At 54.1% G+C, this 18,725-nt stretch overlaps 7 protein-coding genes across 7 annotated transcripts; 3 read left to right on the top strand and 4 right to left on the bottom strand.

The window, feature by feature from the left end:
- Positions 1-373: 373 nt before the first annotated feature.
- On the top strand, positions 374-2,067 carry C8A04DRAFT_16038 (Bestrophin, RFP-TM, chloride channel-domain-containing protein; the record flags this gene model as incomplete). Its single annotated transcript, XM_062778709.1, has 3 exons — positions 374-622; positions 693-840; positions 908-2,067. 3 exons carry the CDS (start codon positions 374-376, stop codon positions 2,065-2,067), a joined length of 1,557 nt encoding a protein of 518 aa, XP_062632611.1.
- Positions 2,068-3,194: 1,127 nt separating this feature from the next.
- Positions 3,195-4,596, bottom strand: C8A04DRAFT_33289 (uncharacterized protein; the record flags this gene model as incomplete). The annotated part of the gene is made up of 3 exons (XM_062782408.1): positions 3,195-4,048; positions 4,123-4,453; positions 4,558-4,596. 3 exons carry the CDS (start codon positions 4,594-4,596, stop codon positions 3,195-3,197), a joined length of 1,224 nt encoding a protein of 407 aa, XP_062632610.1.
- A 1,233-nt stretch (positions 4,597-5,829) lies between these two features.
- Positions 5,830-7,306, top strand: C8A04DRAFT_33288 (AP-2 complex subunit MU; the record flags this gene model as incomplete). Its single annotated transcript, XM_062782407.1, has 3 exons — positions 5,830-6,166; positions 6,249-7,218; positions 7,300-7,306. 3 exons carry the CDS (start codon positions 5,830-5,832, stop codon positions 7,304-7,306), a joined length of 1,314 nt encoding a protein of 437 aa, XP_062632609.1.
- A 349-nt stretch (positions 7,307-7,655) lies between these two features.
- On the bottom strand, positions 7,656-9,772 carry C8A04DRAFT_40878 (UV-endonuclease UvdE-domain-containing protein; the record flags this gene model as incomplete). Its single annotated transcript, XM_062785092.1, has 2 exons — positions 7,656-7,672; positions 7,891-9,772. The coding sequence occupies 2 exons, from the start codon at positions 9,770-9,772 to the stop codon at positions 7,656-7,658; spliced, it is 1,899 nt and encodes a 632-aa protein (XP_062632608.1).
- A 2,427-nt stretch (positions 9,773-12,199) lies between these two features.
- C8A04DRAFT_40877 (inositol oxygenase) lies at positions 12,200-13,215 on the bottom strand (the record flags this gene model as incomplete). The annotated part of the gene is made up of 2 exons (XM_062785091.1): positions 12,200-12,256; positions 12,322-13,215. The coding sequence occupies 2 exons, from the start codon at positions 13,213-13,215 to the stop codon at positions 12,200-12,202; spliced, it is 951 nt and encodes a 316-aa protein (XP_062632607.1).
- Positions 13,216-14,032: 817 nt separating this feature from the next.
- On the bottom strand, positions 14,033-16,805 carry C8A04DRAFT_40876 (uncharacterized protein; the record flags this gene model as incomplete). The annotated part of the gene is made up of 13 exons (XM_062785090.1): positions 14,033-14,064; positions 14,259-14,393; positions 14,463-14,562; positions 14,648-14,748; positions 14,826-15,284; positions 15,351-15,614; positions 15,679-15,700; positions 15,772-16,118; positions 16,203-16,253; positions 16,338-16,427; positions 16,569-16,597; positions 16,689-16,748; positions 16,798-16,805. 13 exons carry the CDS (start codon positions 16,803-16,805, stop codon positions 14,033-14,035), a joined length of 1,698 nt encoding a protein of 565 aa, XP_062632606.1.
- A 1,136-nt stretch (positions 16,806-17,941) lies between these two features.
- C8A04DRAFT_33284 (uncharacterized protein) lies at positions 17,942-18,699 on the top strand (the record flags this gene model as incomplete). Its single annotated transcript, XM_062782406.1, has 4 exons — positions 17,942-18,200; positions 18,272-18,301; positions 18,373-18,464; positions 18,526-18,699. Coding segments are annotated over 4 exons (555 nt in total), but the record flags the coding sequence as incomplete, so codon positions are not given.
- Between the last annotated feature and the right edge of the window lie 26 nt (positions 18,700-18,725).

Raw genomic sequence — 18,725 nt, 5'->3', positions numbered from 1 at the left:
CACCTGCAAAGACCCCTGGAAATCTCGGGTTTGCAAGACCCCTGGTCGCTTGGCAGGGGAAGGAACCATGTCGCCGTTATGAAGTTGAAGGGTGTTCCTCAATGCCGGCGAGTGCTCGGGACCTCGGGTCGTGCTGACAGTTTCGTTGCAGTTCTCTCTTTGTTCGTATTTTCTTTTCATAATTCCATCCTCTCGCCTCCACCACGCTCCTTTTCGATCCTCCTCTTTTCTGTCATTACTCTCGGCATACCAGGCACAGAGCAAGTGCAAGCCCAGCCGCTCGGATTTCGACCTCAGAGGAGGCCCTTCGGTCTTTATTCATTCTTTAATTATTTCCTAGTAACTACCCCGCCACGCCGATCCCATTTCGAAAATGGCCGACGACGGTCAAGCAGTGGCCTCAGGAGGCCCGGCTGCTCCTCCCGCCCCGAGCGCTGGACATGGGGGCGGTCACGGCCCGGCAGACAACTTCGCCGCCAACGGGCACCATGCTCAACCGGCTCACGGCCGCCGCTCACACGGCCCTCTCATGGAGGAAATCACATCGCTAACGTCGCCTCGCCTCTTTACGCCCAACCCCTTTAGCCGAAAAAATACGTCCCTAGATATCGACGACTATTTTGTACGTCCCCTAATTATATTCCACGCAAGTTATTCGATATAATCGAGACATCGTTGCTGACAACGCCCAGACCGGCCCCCGTGATATCCAAAAACACTCCAAATGGCCCATCTTCTTGCAGATGCACGGGAGCATTCTCCCCAAGCTGATTCTTCCCCTGTTTGCTGTCGGGGCCTGGGCGACCTGTATCACCTGCATCCATGTGCTCGTGACACCAAGTATGTGATGCTCACATGTCGGCAAACGTTAAGTAGGTGTAACGACTAACGTAAATCCACCGTCTAGTCAGCATTGGAAGTGTCCTCCTAACTGTGCTCGGTTTCGTGGTTGGTTTGGGGTTGTCTTTCCGTAGCTCGACCGCTTACGAGCGCTACGCCGAGGGGCGCCGGTACTGGGCTCAACTTATTCTGGCGAGCCAAAACCTTGGGCGCGTCTTTTGGGTGCATACCGTCGAGCGGACTAATGTTCCGGAGGACCAGGTTGAAGAGCAGAAGCGGAAGGACGTGCTCGAAAGGCTGACCGCCATGAATCTGGTTGTGGCCTTTTCCGTTGCCCTCAAGCACCGCCTACGCTTCGAGCCGTACACATGCTACGACGACATCTCGGGTCTGGTCTCGCACCTCGGCACGTTTGCGCAAGCGGCCACCAGAGAGGACACCGACAACGCGCAGCGCACGTTCCGACGGCACGGGTTCTTCAAGAGCGTGGGCGAGTACCTTGGCGTCTCGTTTGCCGAAAGCAATCCCCGTAAGGCGGTTAAAAAAGCTGGGCGGCCGCTAGGGAACCTGCCTCTCGAGATCCTGTCGTACCTAGCCAGCTACGTCGACGAGTTGGCCGTGTCCGGGCGGCTGCCGGTGCCCATGCAGCAGACGACGGCATACAATAACGTTGCGCTGCTCAACGACGTGCTGGTCGGCACGGAGCGGGTGCTCAACACACCGGTCCCCATCGCCTACGCCATCGCCATCGCTCAGATCACCTGGGTGTATATCCTGGTGCTGCCCTTCCAGCTGCTCGGTACCGTCGGCTCCCAGCCCTGGATCACGATCCCCGCCACAGTCGTTGCCGCGTATATCATCCTCGGTATCCTTTTCATCGGCCGCGAGATCGAGAACCCGTTCGGGCAGGACGTCAATGACCTCCCGCTCGAGGTGTACTGTTCGCAGATCGCGGCCGAGATGGACGTTATCGCTAGTCGCCGCAAGCCGCGCAGCAGTGAGTGGATGGAGTCGATTGAGAACCGCGTCCTCTGGCCGCTGTCGAGCTCTGGGTGGCCCGTATGGATGGGCCGCAGCGAGGACAAGATCCGCGAGGCGGTCGTGCACAAAGTGGAGGCTACCTTTATGAGCCAGAAGGGCAAGGATGGAATAGCCAAAGGTCAGGAGCGGCCCGGATCGGAAAAGGGGGGTGCGGTATCTGGCAAGGAGTCGGTCAGCGAGGTGTGAGTGCATGACTGCTCCAAGGTTGGCAAAAAAGCAGGATTTGGGGGGCTGACTTTCTTAAAATTACCTATGCATGGGACGGTCGGCGGCGTATGATTCTTACTGGCAAAAAATGGTTGTTTGTCTCTCCGTTGTTGGTCTGACTCTTATCCTACTCTACTAATTCTAACACTTGTCTTACATGGCCAACATCTATCTACTTATTTATCTGTAGCTGCATCTTACTTACCTCCACTATCGCGGCAACGACGGGCTGACTCGCCGTGGCCATCAATCGCCCCTCTCTCTCGAGGTGTCTCTGCTCCGAGCACGCCTGTTGCCTTGCGCAGTGCGCCCAGCAGAAAGTGCCTGATCCAGAGCAAACATACCTGTCGTAGGTATATTCGCGACAGTCAACTCACCGGAGCGGAAGCCCATGGACCCCCCCCCCGGTCCCACCCGGGGATTGTACACTGCCTGCCGCCGAGGGGATACTCGGTGGGCCGCGACCCGGAGACGTCTGCGGATTAGAGTCTATAAAGGTTCTGATTGAAGAAGACGCATTGCTGCTGAACCGTGCGGATGACGGCGGGCCCCGCGCTGGCGAGCTTTGGGGGTCTGACTGGATGAAAGTGTGGGAATCGGCCGAGGACAGGCTGCTTGGGCAAGCACTTCTATCACTGCTAAGACTGTTACGCTGCCTTGACTGGCTCGACGACGGTTGTCGGGAGCGGTTTAGCGCATCTTAAAGCATGTTATGGGTCGCGGCAGCTTTCCTGCTTGGCATCTTGCCGTAGGTGTCGTAGATGTTACCAAGGGAGCTCGGTGTACTGAATGCAGACGAACCCCGGGCCGAGGTCGCAGCTGTATCGTCCCCTCCATGTTGAGCAATTACATCTTGAACGGTGTCCGGCGAGCTGGGATTCGATGTGCGCTGGGTTGGCGTCTTCGGACCGCCCGATTGGTAGATATCATAAATCCCGCTAATATTGCTGGGGGTAGAGGCCTGACGGTAGTCAATTCACGAGCGTTAAGAATCAAAAGTTCATCTTGCTATGTTTCATGTCCATATTCGTCACCCCCAGTAAATTTGGAATCTCGCTCAATCATTCATCCCGGTCATAAATCGTTATCTCTCGCATCCCTCATGTCTACCTATACGGCAAACTGGGCAAAGCCCGACCCAGCTCCTTGATATCCTCCTCCTCTAAATACTCTCTAATGCTATGCTTGCTTGTAACATGGCTGACCAACCCTTCCTCCGACCGACAAACCGTGTCCCGGTCCCGGTGCTGCACGCACAAATAACACGCATACCCAGAACTCTCCCGGTGGCACTTGAAAACGAAACGCCTCGTCAATAGGTACGTCCGCACCATAACATCCTCATAACCACCACCATGGCTTTCAAGATTCGGGCCTCGCAGCGACCGCCGACGGTCCTCCCTCGGACTCCGTACCACGACCTCCTTCTCTATCTGCCACGATCGACACCCATCTACCTTGTCGCCGACCCCCGCGCCCGCACCGCACTCTACACACACGGGTGATGGGGAATCCGTCGCGAGGACTGTTTCCAGTGGCCGCCTCGTTCGCTGCAGTTCTTCGGCACACGGGCAAAATAGTCGGCTATCGTGGTTGCTACCGCTGTAGTTTGCGAGTTGTGTTTGTGGTGTTGAGGGTGGTGGAGGTAGAATGAGGCGCTGTTCACCTCGGGCCGAGCTTGTTGTCGAGCCGCGGAGCGAAGGGGTTGAGGATATTTTCCGGATAAGGCTAGGGCGTCCCCGTTGTGATGTTGCTGATTTCGGCGCTGGGGTTGCCGATTCGAGAAGACGCTGATACTGGCCGCGTAGGGCTCGAATGCTGCCTTCTCGCGCGAATTCAGTCGTGTTGTAGAGCTTGTTGATATCCGGGAGCGTTCCTGTGAGGACGGCTTCTTCTAGCAGTTTTATAACGCTGCCTTGAAGCAGGATAATCTGCCCTTGTATCTGGTTTTGAGACACCACTATCGGGATCAAATGATCAACAGTTAGCTCTCGGGGCCACAAGACACACTATTATTGACAGCAACGCTCTTACAGTCTCCCTCAGCAAACTTCGGCCCTAGGTTGGCAAAGCAGCGATCGTACTCATGTTGGACCATCTTGCCGCTCTGCTGCAGCGAATCTCTGAAATCATCACGATCTCCATCACCAGCCTTGGATTGCTTCGGACTGCTCCCTTCCTCTATGATACGCTCTTTCTCTTCCTCTGCCTCGTTCAAGCGCTGTTCGAGCTCCTTGATCCGTTTGTTCTGGCCCCGGTCGAGTTTCTTCTGCCTTCGCTGTTCGACGAGACGGTCATATAGATTGATGCTAGTAATGAATGTGCCGGCGACTGTCGACACAAGCGTCGCAAGCATAAAACCTTGCTATTCGTGAACAAAGTAAAGCGCGTTAGCTGGGGACGTGTTGTTGGAGTACGAAACAGGTTTATAACTAAAAGAACTGAATAAAAGACCGTTTCGTTTCGTACCTTGAGCCTCTTTTCTTCAATCATTTCTGCAGTGTCCATGCCGAGACTTCCCTGTGAGTAGTAAAAGCAGGTGATCGACACGCTCAAATAAGTTTGACGGCTCAAACAAATGTAAAGACAAGGTCAGAAAAATACAGGACAGGCTCTACCCGGCCGTTGCCGTTTCTTATGATAATCTCATGAGCTTCTCGGCGCTTGCATATCGAACCCGGTAAAACATCTTCCTAAGCATGGCATTAACAAGAAAGTATTATATCTCTCTTCCCCATCCCCCGTCCCCTCGGGAGACATGCAACCCCTGGGCTTCCAAGCTCCCCGCAGGTGATTTTGGGGCATGACATCATAAGCTAGTTGGGTGGCCGTTGCTGATTGGAGACTTCAACTGATCGGGAAACCCGGGGTGGATCGATAAACATGGGCGAGACCCCAAGATCTCATCCATCAGAAGAACGACCAAACCAGCCCCCATCCGATACGCGAAAGTGCAGCGACCAGGTCTCGTGATACAGAGTCGGGCATCGACATATCAAAACCCTTAACCAATTCGGTTGGGCGGAGAGACGCACCATGACGGCGATGGCGTCCTCGAGCCTTCAAAGAATTGCGACAAAGCTGAGCAACGACAAGCCATTGCATGGAAAGAAAAGTGACATGTTGTAGCGGGGGCGCATGACGGAATAAGCGCCCCCCCGTATTGGCCGTCTAATCGTGCTGAAGAAGCGCTTAGAACGGGAGGGCCACTTCCACATCGCATCCCACGTCTCACGTCTCACGTCCCACACATCCCGCGTCGAGCTCGACCGATCCTCTCGATGCCCGGATTCCAAAGATGCAGGTGCGGAGCATTTGGGCCGGGTTTTGTGTAACGACTTGCGGGGCGCCGGAAGCGGTTCAGAAGGAAAGGTTGACAGCTGGTGACAGCTGATCGGTGCTGCTGGGGACAGCTTTCTCTCACCGCCCCAGCCGTGAACCCCCATCACGTTAACACGCGACCCCTGGCTTCCCAAACCGCGGATTCTGCCATTCGCCGACATTACTAACATCCACTTCACCTCATTCTAGCGCCCAAACCTCACGTTCATTCCCCTCCCCGCTCTGCATTGCTGGTCCTACGCCACCTCAGGGTCCATATCGCTTCACTAATCGCTGAGCCTTGAAACCTCAAACCCCAAATCCCGAACTTAAAGCTCGAAGCTCGAACCCCGATCGTCGGCTGCCCGCGCAGCCTGTCGCGGCGCCAAACTCTGCCCTCTCCTGCCCCCGCCCGCCACGATGTTATCCGGCATCCTCGTCTTCAACCAGAAAGGCGAGAACCTCATATTTCGTGCATTTCGCAATGACTGTCGCCCGCGCCTCGCCGATGTCTTCCGCATCCAAGTCATCAGCAACGCCCAAGTGCGTTCGCCCATCTTGACCCTGGGTAGCACCACTTTCAGCCATGTTAAACACGAGAACATCTACCTGGTGGCCATCACCAAGAGCAACGCCAATGCCGCTCTAGTGTTCGAGTTCCTCTATCGCCTAATCCAGCTGGGGCGCGGTTACTTTGGCAAATTTGACGAGGAGGCGGTTAAGAATAACTTTGTCCTTGTGTATGAGCTTTTGGACGGTATGCTACCTGCGTTACCTGTGCTGCCTCTATCCACATTCCTCATACCCGGAACCTAGCTGATATGCCTCGATACCTGCAGAGATCATCGACTTTGGCTACCCCCAAAACACCGAGACCGATACGCTCAAGATGTACATCACCACCGAAGGCGTCAAGTCGGAGCGAGCTGCCGAAGACTCGGCCAAGATCACAATGCAAGCTACGGGGGCTCTGTCCTGGCGCAAAGCCGACGTTAAATACCGCAAGAACGAAGCCTTCGTTGATGTCATTGAGGACGTGAACCTGCTGATGAGCGCCACAGGTGCGGTGCTCCGCGCCGACGTTACCGGTCAGATCATCATGCGCGCCTACCTCAGCGGGACCCCAGAGTGCAAGTTCGGTCTCAACGACCGCCTGCTACTCGACAACGACGGCTTGTCAAGCCTCCCGAGTGGTAACCGGATGGGTAGCAAGGCGACCAAAGCCGCCGCCGGCAGTGTTACGCTGGAAGACTGTCAATTTCACCAGTGCGTCAAGCTCGGTAAATTCGACAGCGACCGCATCATCAGCTTCGTGCCACCCGACGGCGAGTTCGAGCTTATGCGCTACCGCGCAACCGAAAACGTCAACCTACCCTTCAAAGTGCACGCAATCGTTAACGAGGTCGGCAAGACCAAGGTCGAGTACAGCATTGGCGTGCGCGCCAACTTTGGCTCCAAGCTGTTCGCCACAAACGTCGTCGTCCGCATCCCCACGCCGCTCAACACCGCCCGCATCACTGAGCGTTGCACCCAGGGGAAGGCCAAGTACGAGCCATCCGAGAACAATATTGTGTGGAAGATTGGCCGCTTCACCGGTCAGAGCGAGTATGTACTGAGCGCCGAGGCCGAGCTGAGCAGCATGACGAACCAGAAGGCCTGGAGCCGGCCCCCGCTGAGCCTCAACTTCAGTCTCCTGATGTTTACCAGCTCAGGCTTGTTGGTGCGCTACCTGAAAGTGTTTGAGAAGAGCAATTACTCCAGTGTAAAATGGGTACGGTATATGACAAGAGCTGGGAGTTACGAGATCAGGTACGTTTGCCCGCCATCCTACCATCCCTGCCCTCCGTCTTGACCCGGTCCTCGTTAACTAACCAGGCTGTCGTATCATAGGTTTTAAATCCATTTATTATGACGACGTCTTCTCTTCGATGTAAATAAATAAAACCACCACGAGTACGGAAATAATGATAATCCCAGTACATATCAATCGAGAACGGGCCACTGTTAGCGTGAAATAATTCTCATTCACCTTGGACAACCGGCGTCCAAGTATATGGCAATCGCTTCCTTTGCCCTCCGCGCAAGCGCCTGCCTTTCTGTCTCTAATGCGGTCAGAAGACAGAGCGAGCGTGACCTAGCTTGTCTCCCGACAGCTGTAAGTCCAATCCGAGCAACCGTTTCATTTCCTTTCAATGCCAATTCCAAGTTTTCTGCGTCTCGATCTGAAGTCAAGTTTTAGATCACAATCAGCCATTTCCAGTTTCTACAAGGCATGTTTCATTGTTTACAAGCACACGAAACAGCCGTTGTCCAGGCTGTGCAAGTTTGAACTCCCCCAAGATAGTCAACATCCCAGACGCTGGGCCCAAATCTTGCCCTAAATGCACGGATCCTTGTTTCTGTTTTTACATTTTCCTTGCGTGGATGTTCAGCATATTTCCTCATCAGAGCCCTCAGCTATAGGTGCCGTGGCCCCCTTACGCGCCGGCTTGAGCCAATCCTCCCGCCCGAGCGGCCAATACACCCTGTTTGCCGGTCCGCCCATCGCGTAGTCCTCGTCGGAAACTTCACGTGCTCCATCGGCATGTTCTTGATCTCCGGCGCCGGCCCCTTCATCGTTCAGTTCGATGGCCTCCTCGTCTGGTGCCCGCTTCCTCTTGAGGTTGCCGGCCGGCTTTTGCTTCTTGCGCGGCTTGACTGCGGGCCGCGGCTCGTCCTCACGCTGGTTCGGGATCATGTCGTTGATGCGATCAAACCCGGGCAGCTTGAAGGTACGCATGAGCTCGAATACTGCCTGTTCCTTGTCCTTAGCCTCAATCATAAGATCGGCGTCTGGTGGACAGGGGGGCAGGGTCATGACCCGAGGACTGTGCTTGCGCCGGTCGCGCGGGGTCACGGCGCCGGGACAGGGTTCGCTATAGTGCATTTTTTGCTTGATGTTCTTGCGGGTCCAAGTAGCGGCGATGCGGGCTTGGAGCGCTGGTTCGCTGATGTCGAGGGTGCCTTCCCGGCACTGGGTGTTGTCAAAGATGATGTTGTGGTGGTGGTAATCTAGGACGAGAGGAATGTTGAGCTCCTCGCAAGTGGGGAGAAGATCGTGTACACTCCATCCGACATCGTCGTTCTCCAGCACGAGGCGTGCCTTGACCGAAGGCGAAAGTCTGGCGTAGTTCTGACGGAACCTTTCTAGCGTGGCCGCCTTGTCTCCATACACGCCACCCATGTGAAGGATCATGACGGCATCGCGGTTTTGTTGTTCAGGCAGTTGGAGGAGGCTGAGCATCTCGTCATGGTATTCAAGGTCCCGGATCGCGGCGTCGACCACTTCTTTTCGAGGAGACCCCAACTGGGTATACTGGCCTGGGTGGGTGGTTAAGCGATGGCCCAACTCACCAGCGACCTTCCCGGCCTCAGCAAGAACCTCAGAAGCAAACGGCGCGAGCCGATAGCCGTGCGCTTCATGGCTGGCAAAGGGAAACATCTCAGAGCTGAGCCTCATAAACCGGATACCATACCTCTCGTTCCACCGTACCATACGGATGATATCGCGGGCGTTAGCCAGACCCAACTTTTGGACGAACATCTGGCCCCGCTCCACAGAGGGTTCCTTGGACTTGTCCGGCCGGTTTTTGACGGAGTGCTCCGGCTGGGAGGGATCAGCAAGCGGGTACCGGTGATCGATAATGGAGGCCAGTCGGCAGGTACGAGAAGAAAAGACGGGAGTTTTAGCCGAGCGCAGATAGGTGTTGAGACATGCGTAGCCGAGGCGGCCTTTCCATGGAAGTGGCAGGTAGCTGCTATTGACGGCCGGTGGTCTGGCCGAACCGCGCTCTGGGGCGTCAGATATCTCATCTGGGGCGCTGATTCTTTCGCTTTCGGGGTCCGGCCCGCCGGCGCCCGTGACAGCTCTGGCAAAGTTATCTTTTTCGTTCTCCTCCGGTGTGGGCAGCTGTCCCCCGTTGGCGAGCTCTCCAGCGGCCTCTCTAGCTTTCGCAGCGACTTCTCTCACGCTCGTCGCCTCGGTCCCTCGGTCCTTCGCAGATCTGGGTGGATCGGAGGAGCAAGTCTCCTCCTCAATCTGCAGCTTCTGCTTCTTTGTAGCACTTCGCAGACGACGCTCCATCCGCGCCAGCCCTTCAATGGCAAGTTTCATGTCCTCCTTCGTCTCATGCTTGCGCTTTTCGATCTGCAGGCGGTCCAGAGGCTCGTCCCCGTCGTGCAGCAGCCCGAGCATGTTCCCCGCTGTCGGTGAGCCGATGTCCTTAGGTCCCATAACCCTAGACAAGCCCCGGCTCGATCGCCGGAGGTGAATCTCAGGGCGGAGGGGTGCGTCGGCGTCAACGGCCGATAGGTGTTCCTCCATGTGCAAGGGTTCGGAGGACGACTTGACCTTACCCTGCATGGCGTGGAACGGCCAGGCAGCGGTCGTATGGGTGAGGGGAGAGTAGGTATGCCCTGTCGTAAAGGGGCGACCCCTTAAGGATACTCCAATAAGGGGAGGACGGAAGGCGTGGCGTGATAAGAACAACACCGTCGTTGACAAGGCGGGCGAGATCCGAGACGACGTAACGTTAGCGAACCGAAGGCAAGTGAACGACAACCGGATAGAGGGTAAAGACGTCATAAGACTCTGCACGCCCGTCCTCGTAGGTCGTTCCCGGTGTCTAAGCGTCCCACTCTGGCAGGTATTGACCGAAACTGCCCACGAACTAAACTTTCAGCAGAACGGGCGAGAGAAAGGGGGAAAGAAAAAGGCGATATGCTTGTGGCGCTTGGGTGCTCGAGTGTTCATATGCTTGTCTCGGCCCGGAGTGTCAAACGAGCAACACTGTTGTACAGAGGTTATATTACAATTGCCAAGTACATCCAGGGGGAGTTAACGGAGCGCCCGTGTCGAGCAGTAATAGATCTGAGGCTAGTATTTGAAGGTGCGGGGGCGGTGCTAGATAATGTAGACACTGTGAAGGGCTGTAGTGTGAGGAAGAATAAAAAGGAACGGAAGATCACTTGAATCGCGACTTCGTCTCATCCACGCTTCACGCACGCGTCCTCTCGGCCCCCCGAACTCGGGATTGCAACATCGCTGCACGCCGCTTGGTTGACATGGGTCTCCAGGCAATGACGTGGCGATCGATTTGCTGTTTGATACCCAAACAAAAAACACCTCAGATCGTTAGGTTCGGAAGAAAAGGGTGCGGATCGAGAAGCAGTCGGCAGACGAGGACGAGGTCAGAAAGCACTTGGCACCAGCTAAACAAGGGTCAAACAAGGGTCGCAACAGCCTCAAGCGTTCCTGGAGAGTGGAACTCAGGCCCGTGAGATGGTCGTGATGACGTCACTCTCCGCGGGGTTCTGGACCGTTTCATTCACCCGGAGCTAAGGGGCCTAAAGTTCCTCTGTTTCACGGAGCTAAAGATTCGAGGATGAGAAAGAAAACACATACGCGGGAGAAAAACTGATCTATTCCTTTCCTCTTGGCGGCAGTGTCCTCTTAATTGTACTTGAAAATAAGTCTCATTATACCAATCGTACATACCTGGGCTTCTAGCTAGGTTCCTCCCTACCACTCCCTTTTTGTGCAGCGGCAGGTCGGGTTCCTTTATCCCATGATTAGTGTTCGACAACGAAGAAAACAAATGAGATCTTTTCAACATCTAGACGCACCTTACCTAGCTGTCCCGACAACTCGGTGTCACGATGCCCAACCGCTCCTGAATAGGTATGTACACTACCTTGACTACCTAGAGAAGCCGACACCCCCGTGCCCGCAACCCCACCTCGCCTTGTTGGCCACCCTCGACCCATTTAAAGTCTAGAACCACATGGGGGATCGCCTTGCAGTGAGCCGATGGTGGCTAAACGTGTTAAAGTTCCCAGCCTCCAGCCAATGATATACATACTAAAGTTCCCTTGCGCACCGAGGAGGGTAAAAATCCTAGTTCCTGTTTAACATCGTCGGACCTTTTCTTCCTCTCATGTCGATACCTTTTTCGGGCCTATCTTGATACGTGCCCATATTATGGTATCAAAGTGACCGATTGTTATTCCCCACCGCAGAAACCTTCATGCCACGGGTCCATTGTTAGGTAATTATACAAAATTTGTATAACTAGGGAGTTTATTCAAATTGTATTCAATTGTCAAGCCTCACTACCAGAGGTACAAGTGAGGGTCAACAAGACTAAAACAACAGAAAAAATACAGTTAAGAACGTTGACACTGTCCGGGTTACACCTCTTCGCTTTTCCTAAAATTTTGGGTCAATCAAGACTCATCACAAGCAGTGTAGAGAGGAACGATGTCTCGGATCTAATAATGGTTATACCGTATCGGCACTGAGCCACTGACTTATACTTCATCTAATTACCTAGAGCGTCGTAACGCTCAATCGTGCGTGCACTGCAGTGGTACGGTCATGATTAGTTAAGCAACCGGTCGCTGTCCCGTCCTGACCACCATGCCGAATCATTTGCCCCAAAATTGCCCTCCATTACGGCGCGATGGCGTGTTGGAAGCCCTGCCATACGTATCCTCAGTAAGATCACTAATTACATCACGGGACAAGGCTATATGTTAGTCCCGATCCGTCTTACTCGGAATCTTGAGACATGTGTCAATGGGGTTCTGGATGATGTCGACAATGTTTGAAATAGAGAACTGGTCTTCGGGTCATGATCCTCTGCACAGTAGATTATAAGTTTCTGTGCTCCAGTCTATTTTACCCTAGCCTCTCTATTGCATCTTCATTACCCCCGAGCATTGCTCGTCCCACTCCCACTGATCAATTCCTCTACCATTTTATAATCCGTTGAGGAAAGAACTCATCAATCAATTCAAGATAATACGGCTGTAATAATATGTTAGCTCACACCCGGGTAACAAGCGTCCCTTACCAAAGGATGGTAATCTCACCTTCAACTCGTCCACCTTCGGCACATCGTCCGATTTGCTGTACAAATCATACGGGTTGAACGCCTGCACCGCATTCAACAACGCTTCATCCCCTTCCGCCATAAACTCCCGGTAGGCGCCCTCCTTGTGCCAGGGGTAAAAAGAGTGGAAGCGCACCATGGCCAGAGCCTCTGGTGGCAGCGTGCTCTGGTCCTTGAGTACCAGGTACAAATATTCGTCGTGCCCCCAGCTCATAATGAGGTTGTTGATGCCACACCCGGGCTTATAGATGCCGTGCCGAGTACTGTACACCTCGTGCCCGAAATCCGGGTTGGACTCAAACTTCTCTGGGTAGATGCACCGGTCATCAAACCGGCACCCGACAGGGAACGTATCCCCAACCACATCCCACTGGCCCGCACAGCAGCCGTCGAAGAAGAGCATGAGTTTGCCGAGGTCATGGATCAGCCCCATCAGCTGCATCCAGCGTGGCTTGCCGTCGCGCCGGATCGCCTCGGCGCTCTGTAAGAGGTGTTGGATTTGGCTGAGCTCAGTGTCCGGATCACTGTCGTCGACGAGTGTGTTGAGCTTCTCGATGGCTTGCCAAATGGTCATCTCCGCCCGCTGCCGAGAAGGGGAGTAGAAGAACTCGCGAGCAGCGAGGTTATGTGCTACCGTTTGCTTAGCGTGCTGTTCGGCGTAAAAGTGCTTGACTCGGTCACATGCGTCGGTGTATTGCCGGAACGCGGTCTTGTCCTTTTCTGTGTCGAAGCACGAGTCTGCGTCAAACGCTGGGTTAAGCTCCATCGTGTTTGGCGCTTCCCCCTTAAACATGTTGATTGTGTCGATGGCATCTGAAGTGGCTTCTAAACCGGCGCCAGCATGCTGGGCTGGGAGAGTATCGGCAGTGGCCATGATTCTTAAAAATTAAGCCAAGGCACGGACAAGCAAGGAATGAAGTTCTCGTGAGAGCGAAGCAGGGGCCTGTTGAAGAAGAAGAAATCTATCTTCTGCAAGGTCAATGGGCAGCGTGGAAGTGGTTGATTACTCCAGGATGCAAGTAGACAAAGGTGGGAAAGTGTAATGTTTAAGAACAAGGTGAATGTCAAAATCCAACCAACCAAGGACACCGCCGGTGCTTATTCACTCCTTTTTCATGGACCCATCCCCCCCTAGCGCCCTTCATTGAGCGCGGCTCATTGCAGCAGGATAATAACGGATAGGGAGAGAAAAACATGCTTCGGCGTTCCACAAAACCACAGTGTGTGGTTGAAAATCCCGATAGTCTGTGTGGTCTGCGGTGCCGGTCCCCATCCGGCGGCGCACAAGAGTGGTTCAGCGGCGGGCTGCGTGGCCGTTGTGGAATCGATAGCTTGGTGTTTCCCGGTCGAAACATGCCAGGGGCCCGATAGCAATATGCAGCATAGCGGTGATCGATTCCGGCCTCCATCGGCGAGAATTACCGTTTCCGGACCGAAGGGTGAAGGTCACGGCGGAGACCGTTTCGTCACCGCCCAAAATAAACTTCCTTTTTCGGAAACAGGCAACTTTGCCCGGTCAAAGAGCGGGTCTTCTTTTCGCCTTACGGGCCCGACTGAAACGGATGGGAACCCAAAACCCACCGACAACATCTCGCGACATATTCTGTTATTGTCTTCACAAAGTGCAAAAGGGGAGCTGCTTCCGTGCTGGATTTAAAACTGTCACAGAACCGTGTCCCTGCTCTCGTCCTCTAAACTCCTTTGTGGCTCCCATGTGCGTTGTCTAGTCTCTAATTAAGTACTCCCGGAAAAGAAAACAGAAAAACGAAAGCAGCCCCGCTATGCTTCAACCCGGTCTCAGCTGTGCGTGGTGGCCTAAGCGCTTCTCCGTTCGAGGTTTTTGACCTCGTGATCATTCCCCCCAGTCATGGCCGTGGTTCGTATGTGGAATTCGGTTCAACGATTGGGTCGACACACCGGTGAGATGCCTATTCCAGGCCCGGAGCATCTCCCGCCTCACGCTCTCCGTGGGCCGCGCGTGATCCCTTTGGGTCTGTTCTAAAATTGCCAGCATAGCGTCTTGCTCGTTGACTTTGTCAAAATAATGGCCAACTGCGTAGACATATGGGTCAGTCGGGCTTGTCAATTTGGTGGGCGCGGCGGGTGGGACAATGAACTGACAAGCCGATATAGCCATGCAGGCTGTGAAGATGCCGGGCGGGGTGAATTTGTTCCCAAGTCCAATACCACAGATTTCTCGCATGATTGTTCGGATATTGTCCTGTGCGAAATGGCGATGTGACGTTAGAGGCAGATTGATAAGCACGAAGGTAAGGTGCTCAAAGATAGACGAAGAGCCATCTCACCCTGACAGTTTCTCTTTCCCCGACCGCTACTGGGCTGCTGGGCTTGAGTCGGTGGTCGAGTAAGAACAATTTGGCAAGTCGATGATGTTGGATGCTGATGACTACCGGTTGAACGTGCCACATTATTAGCCAACCATGTGCGAAAGAAACCGGTGTAAATATGGATGTGCCCCCTCACCATGGCAACTACGATGGTACCATATTTCTGGGAAAACGGCGGAACCCAGGGGTTCTTTGAAAATCGGGTCGTATGACGACGGCTGCTTCTCCAGCCATAATCGATTCCACTCGTCCAGTTCCTCCCATGTCTTTTGCTCTTGTTCTTCAGAGCCAAAACAGAAGTTGACCACATCGGCGCAGTGTACAACAGCCATGTTTGCCCAGTTGTAATCGTCCGCCTCGTGAAACGACCGGTCGACGAGACTGGGGTGTGCGAGATTGAGACACACCGGTTGACGTTTTGTCACGGCGCTGTAGATTTCTTGTCTGAGACCGACCCAAAAAGAGGCCGCTCCGAGGGTACCAGGTTTGAAGGAATTGTCTCGGACAAAGCGGTACATGCCGGGCAGGTGGCCACGCCGTACGGCGTCGTGGGACGCGTCCCCTTCGTTGTCGAAATCATCATCCCGAAGCCCCGCTTTCGTCAACGTCGTATTAACACAGCGTCTCGTCAACGACTCAAAGGCTTAGTGTGTGTACATACCGTTCATTTCTTCCATCACCTGAAGAATAATAGTGGAAGCGAAAAGATGCTCAGTCCAAGGATGGTGGTAATCTTTGCTGAGCAAATGGTCCTTCATGATGTTGATGCAAGCCTCGTTGTAGGTGTCAGCCAGCTGGTTATACCGCTTCTTGAGCCCATCATCGCTGCCAGTCTGCCCTAGATGCCGGGCTGCCAAGCCAAATATGGCTTGTAGCAACACTGGGGAGTCTCTGGCTACTTGGGGCACCGCTGTTTCAAAAGTGCCTAAAGCCAATCGTCAGCATTGTCAACAGTAACTCCCGGTGGATACTAATCAGGCGCTACGTACGACGTGGGTCGCAAAGGTCCAACTAAGAGGGCAACGGATCGTTAGTCCAACCACCAACACTCGAGTTGAATATCAGTTTGGGTACCGCCTTACCCATAGAGCGAGTTTCTCGACAAAATGACGGAAGAGTTGGGCTTCCTCGGCACTTTTCAAGGGCCAGCTGGGTGCATTAGGGTTTTTAAGCGGAGGAGGTTTGGTGGGCGGATCAACGACAGACGAGATCATCATCTGCCGCAAGCGGTCTCGAGGAGATGTGGGCCGTAAAGGAGGTATCTTCGTGGATATGATAACAGGCGGCGTGTTCCCGGATGAAACCTCAGAGATGACGGTAGCAGAGCCCGTTGCTGTCTCGGACTCCTCCGGGCCGCTCTCCGCGCTCTCCGCGCTCTCCGCGCTCTCTGCATCGTGAATGGTGGCTTGGGATTCATCGATGAAGACCACTTTAGGGTAGATAGACAGTCAATGTTAGTATCGTTCGCTGGGACAAACACGTGGGGTTGTATATAGGTGGATAGGGAACAAACATCTTCTAGGTGTCTTGACCCATTTCTGTTTCTTGGTGAATTTATATCTATCTGAAGGTAGAGAGAAGCACATGTTAGGTCAACAAAATACTTGGCTCGTTATAGTTTGGTATCTTCCTTGCAGAGTCTACTGACGTTTGTTAATTTCACGGATTTTGAGACTCGGTGGACGGCATGGCTCGCCCGCGTTGAGACACCGAGTGCATGTTGGTGTTAATCTATCGCCTGTGACAGCCAAATAGTTAGTGGTACGCTCTCCGGCTGCCAGGAATGAAATCAGGTTTAGTGCGGGTGTCTGTTTAGAGGGATGAGGAGAAAAGGGCAACGAATAAAACGAGGGGAAGGGGAAGGGGGGTGAGGACGGACACTTGAGATGATGTTGGCGACACCGAGCGCTTTCCGCTCAAATCAGTATAAAATCTCCGGTTGAAGTACAGAAATCCCATGTCGGTACTTCGTAATTGGGACCCCAAGTTTCGGACTCACCACCCAAACTTGGCCAGGCTTTGGGGCAAGGGGCCCGACCCGGAAGTGGCCGCAGCGAGGCTAGATGGTGGCGGCATGAACGGAACTCCGAGTTGCTGGACGCCCACACGCTGACATCTCAGGCCGAGGGCGATCGCAGCCGGAGCTTTCGCGGCCAACAGCGCCGTGGGACTCAACAAAAACAACGGTTTGGACGCAGCGCAGCAACGCGTGAGGGGTACTTCGTATGAAATGAGGGGTTCGGGGTCGAGCAACCAAGAAGGGCGATCGCTCGCAGCTCTGTCAAAATAACCTTGGGACTCCTGTTAAGCTCCAAAAATGGAACCTGCTACCAGTGGTTATTCGTAACTGCCCGGATGGAAATTCCGCCGTACGCAACGGCCCACAAGAAAAATAGGACGATGCCGAGCACGCGTGTGCGCTGCGGTTGGGGGTCGTCAGGGAAATTACAGCCTATAGCGCCCCGGCTCAGGGCACATGGTCCCGCAGTGTCGCCCGCATGCGATGATCCAGTTCTAGGGCGGATCTGTGCGAGCGGCGGGGCGTTCGCCCGCACCCCGCAAAAGAGATGGGGAAGCGGTCGTCAGAGAGGAGGCGTTTGGGGAAAACCTGGGGTTTGTTCATTCCAGACTCCTGTTCTGTACGCCGAGTGTTGCTTTTACCCCGACGATTTTCTCATGCACAGAAATTTTAGATGTTCGGATGTCATGCACCCCAGTGTCACATTCGGGGCAAATGCACCTTCCCTTCTTGTCAAGTCTGGTCGCTCCCCCAGTGAGGTCCGGCAAGAGCTCTCAAGCAAGCCAAGCACTCCAAGGTCCTCATGGTCACGTTAAAACTTTACGTTACCGAGGAACATGGAGGAAGTTGGTGAGGATCGTCCGAGTTTCTGTCAGGGGTTGATAGTTTGCACCACCCCACCGACCGCTCCACTGAGATGCGGATGACATGACCCATGACCCTTGCTAGTCGCAAGCCTTTTGAGGAGTCTCTCCGCATCAAAATCCCAATTTGCGGCATGCGATGGGTTTCTTAACGGAGGTGTCGGGGCTTGATCATTTCTTTTTCCCCGGATTCCACAACATCAGGACGACAGCCACGCGATCACCTCCAAGGCCGTTTGCCCGTGATGAAAACAAGGCCACGAGTATAACCTCACCACGAATACCCTTTTTTCTTTCTTTTTTTTGCCTTTTCATTCTAGAAACTAGAGAGGACGGGTGAGAACGGTGGAATCCAACATTACCTTCACCATGGCTTCGGACGACGCGTTGGAGAAAGACGGCATCGCGCCGTCTCCCTTCGAAAAGGTAGAGGGGGCTGGGGGGGTCGAGAATGACCCGTCGTCCGCCGGCCAGGGTCAAGTCCAACACCAAACAACCGACCGTGTGATTCAGGGAGCGAAGACGGCAACGGAGAAGGAGCAGAAGATGACCCTCTTGCAGGGGATCAAATTGTATCCGAAGGCCATCGCATGGAGTATTCTCATCTCGACGTGTATCGTAATGGAAGGTACAGTTTTGGTAGTGCCACCCGTAGGAAATGATATTAGGAAGCTAACTCGGTTTGCTCGTTTGGTCAAGGCTATGACGTTTGTCTTATCAACAATTTCTGTAAGTGCCTCATGTACCACCCCATGTGAAACACAGAGCGCCCTAGGGTGGTTTCTAATATTAAGCCGCAGATGCTTTCCCACAGTTCAACAAAAAGTATGGCGAGCGGCTACCCAGCGGGGACTGGGAAGTGACGGCCCCCTGGCAAGCCGGACTAAGTAATGTATGGTGTCACTTCAGACAAGTTTAACCCAAAACTCGGAACGGGGCTAACGGACTGTTAGGGGGCCAACGTTGGTGAACTCATCGGACTCCTCATCAACGGATGGGTGTCGGAGCGATTCGGCTATCGCTGGACCGTGATTGTCTGCCTCATGCTGATCAACGCCTGGACGGCGCTGTTTTTCACTGCGCAAAATGTTCAGACTCTTTTGGCAGCCGAGATCCTTTGCGGAATTGTATACGCCCCTTATTTATCCCCCCC

This window comes from Dichotomopilus funicola (genome assembly GCF_033296635.1).
Source record: "Dichotomopilus funicola strain CBS 141.50 unplaced genomic scaffold C8A04scaffold_123, whole genome shotgun sequence".
NCBI classification, from domain to species: Eukaryota; Fungi; Ascomycota; class Sordariomycetes; order Sordariales; family Chaetomiaceae; genus Dichotomopilus; species Dichotomopilus funicola.
The sequence above is the reverse complement of the archived record's forward strand: the minus strand, read 5'-3'. Positions and strand labels throughout refer to the sequence as shown.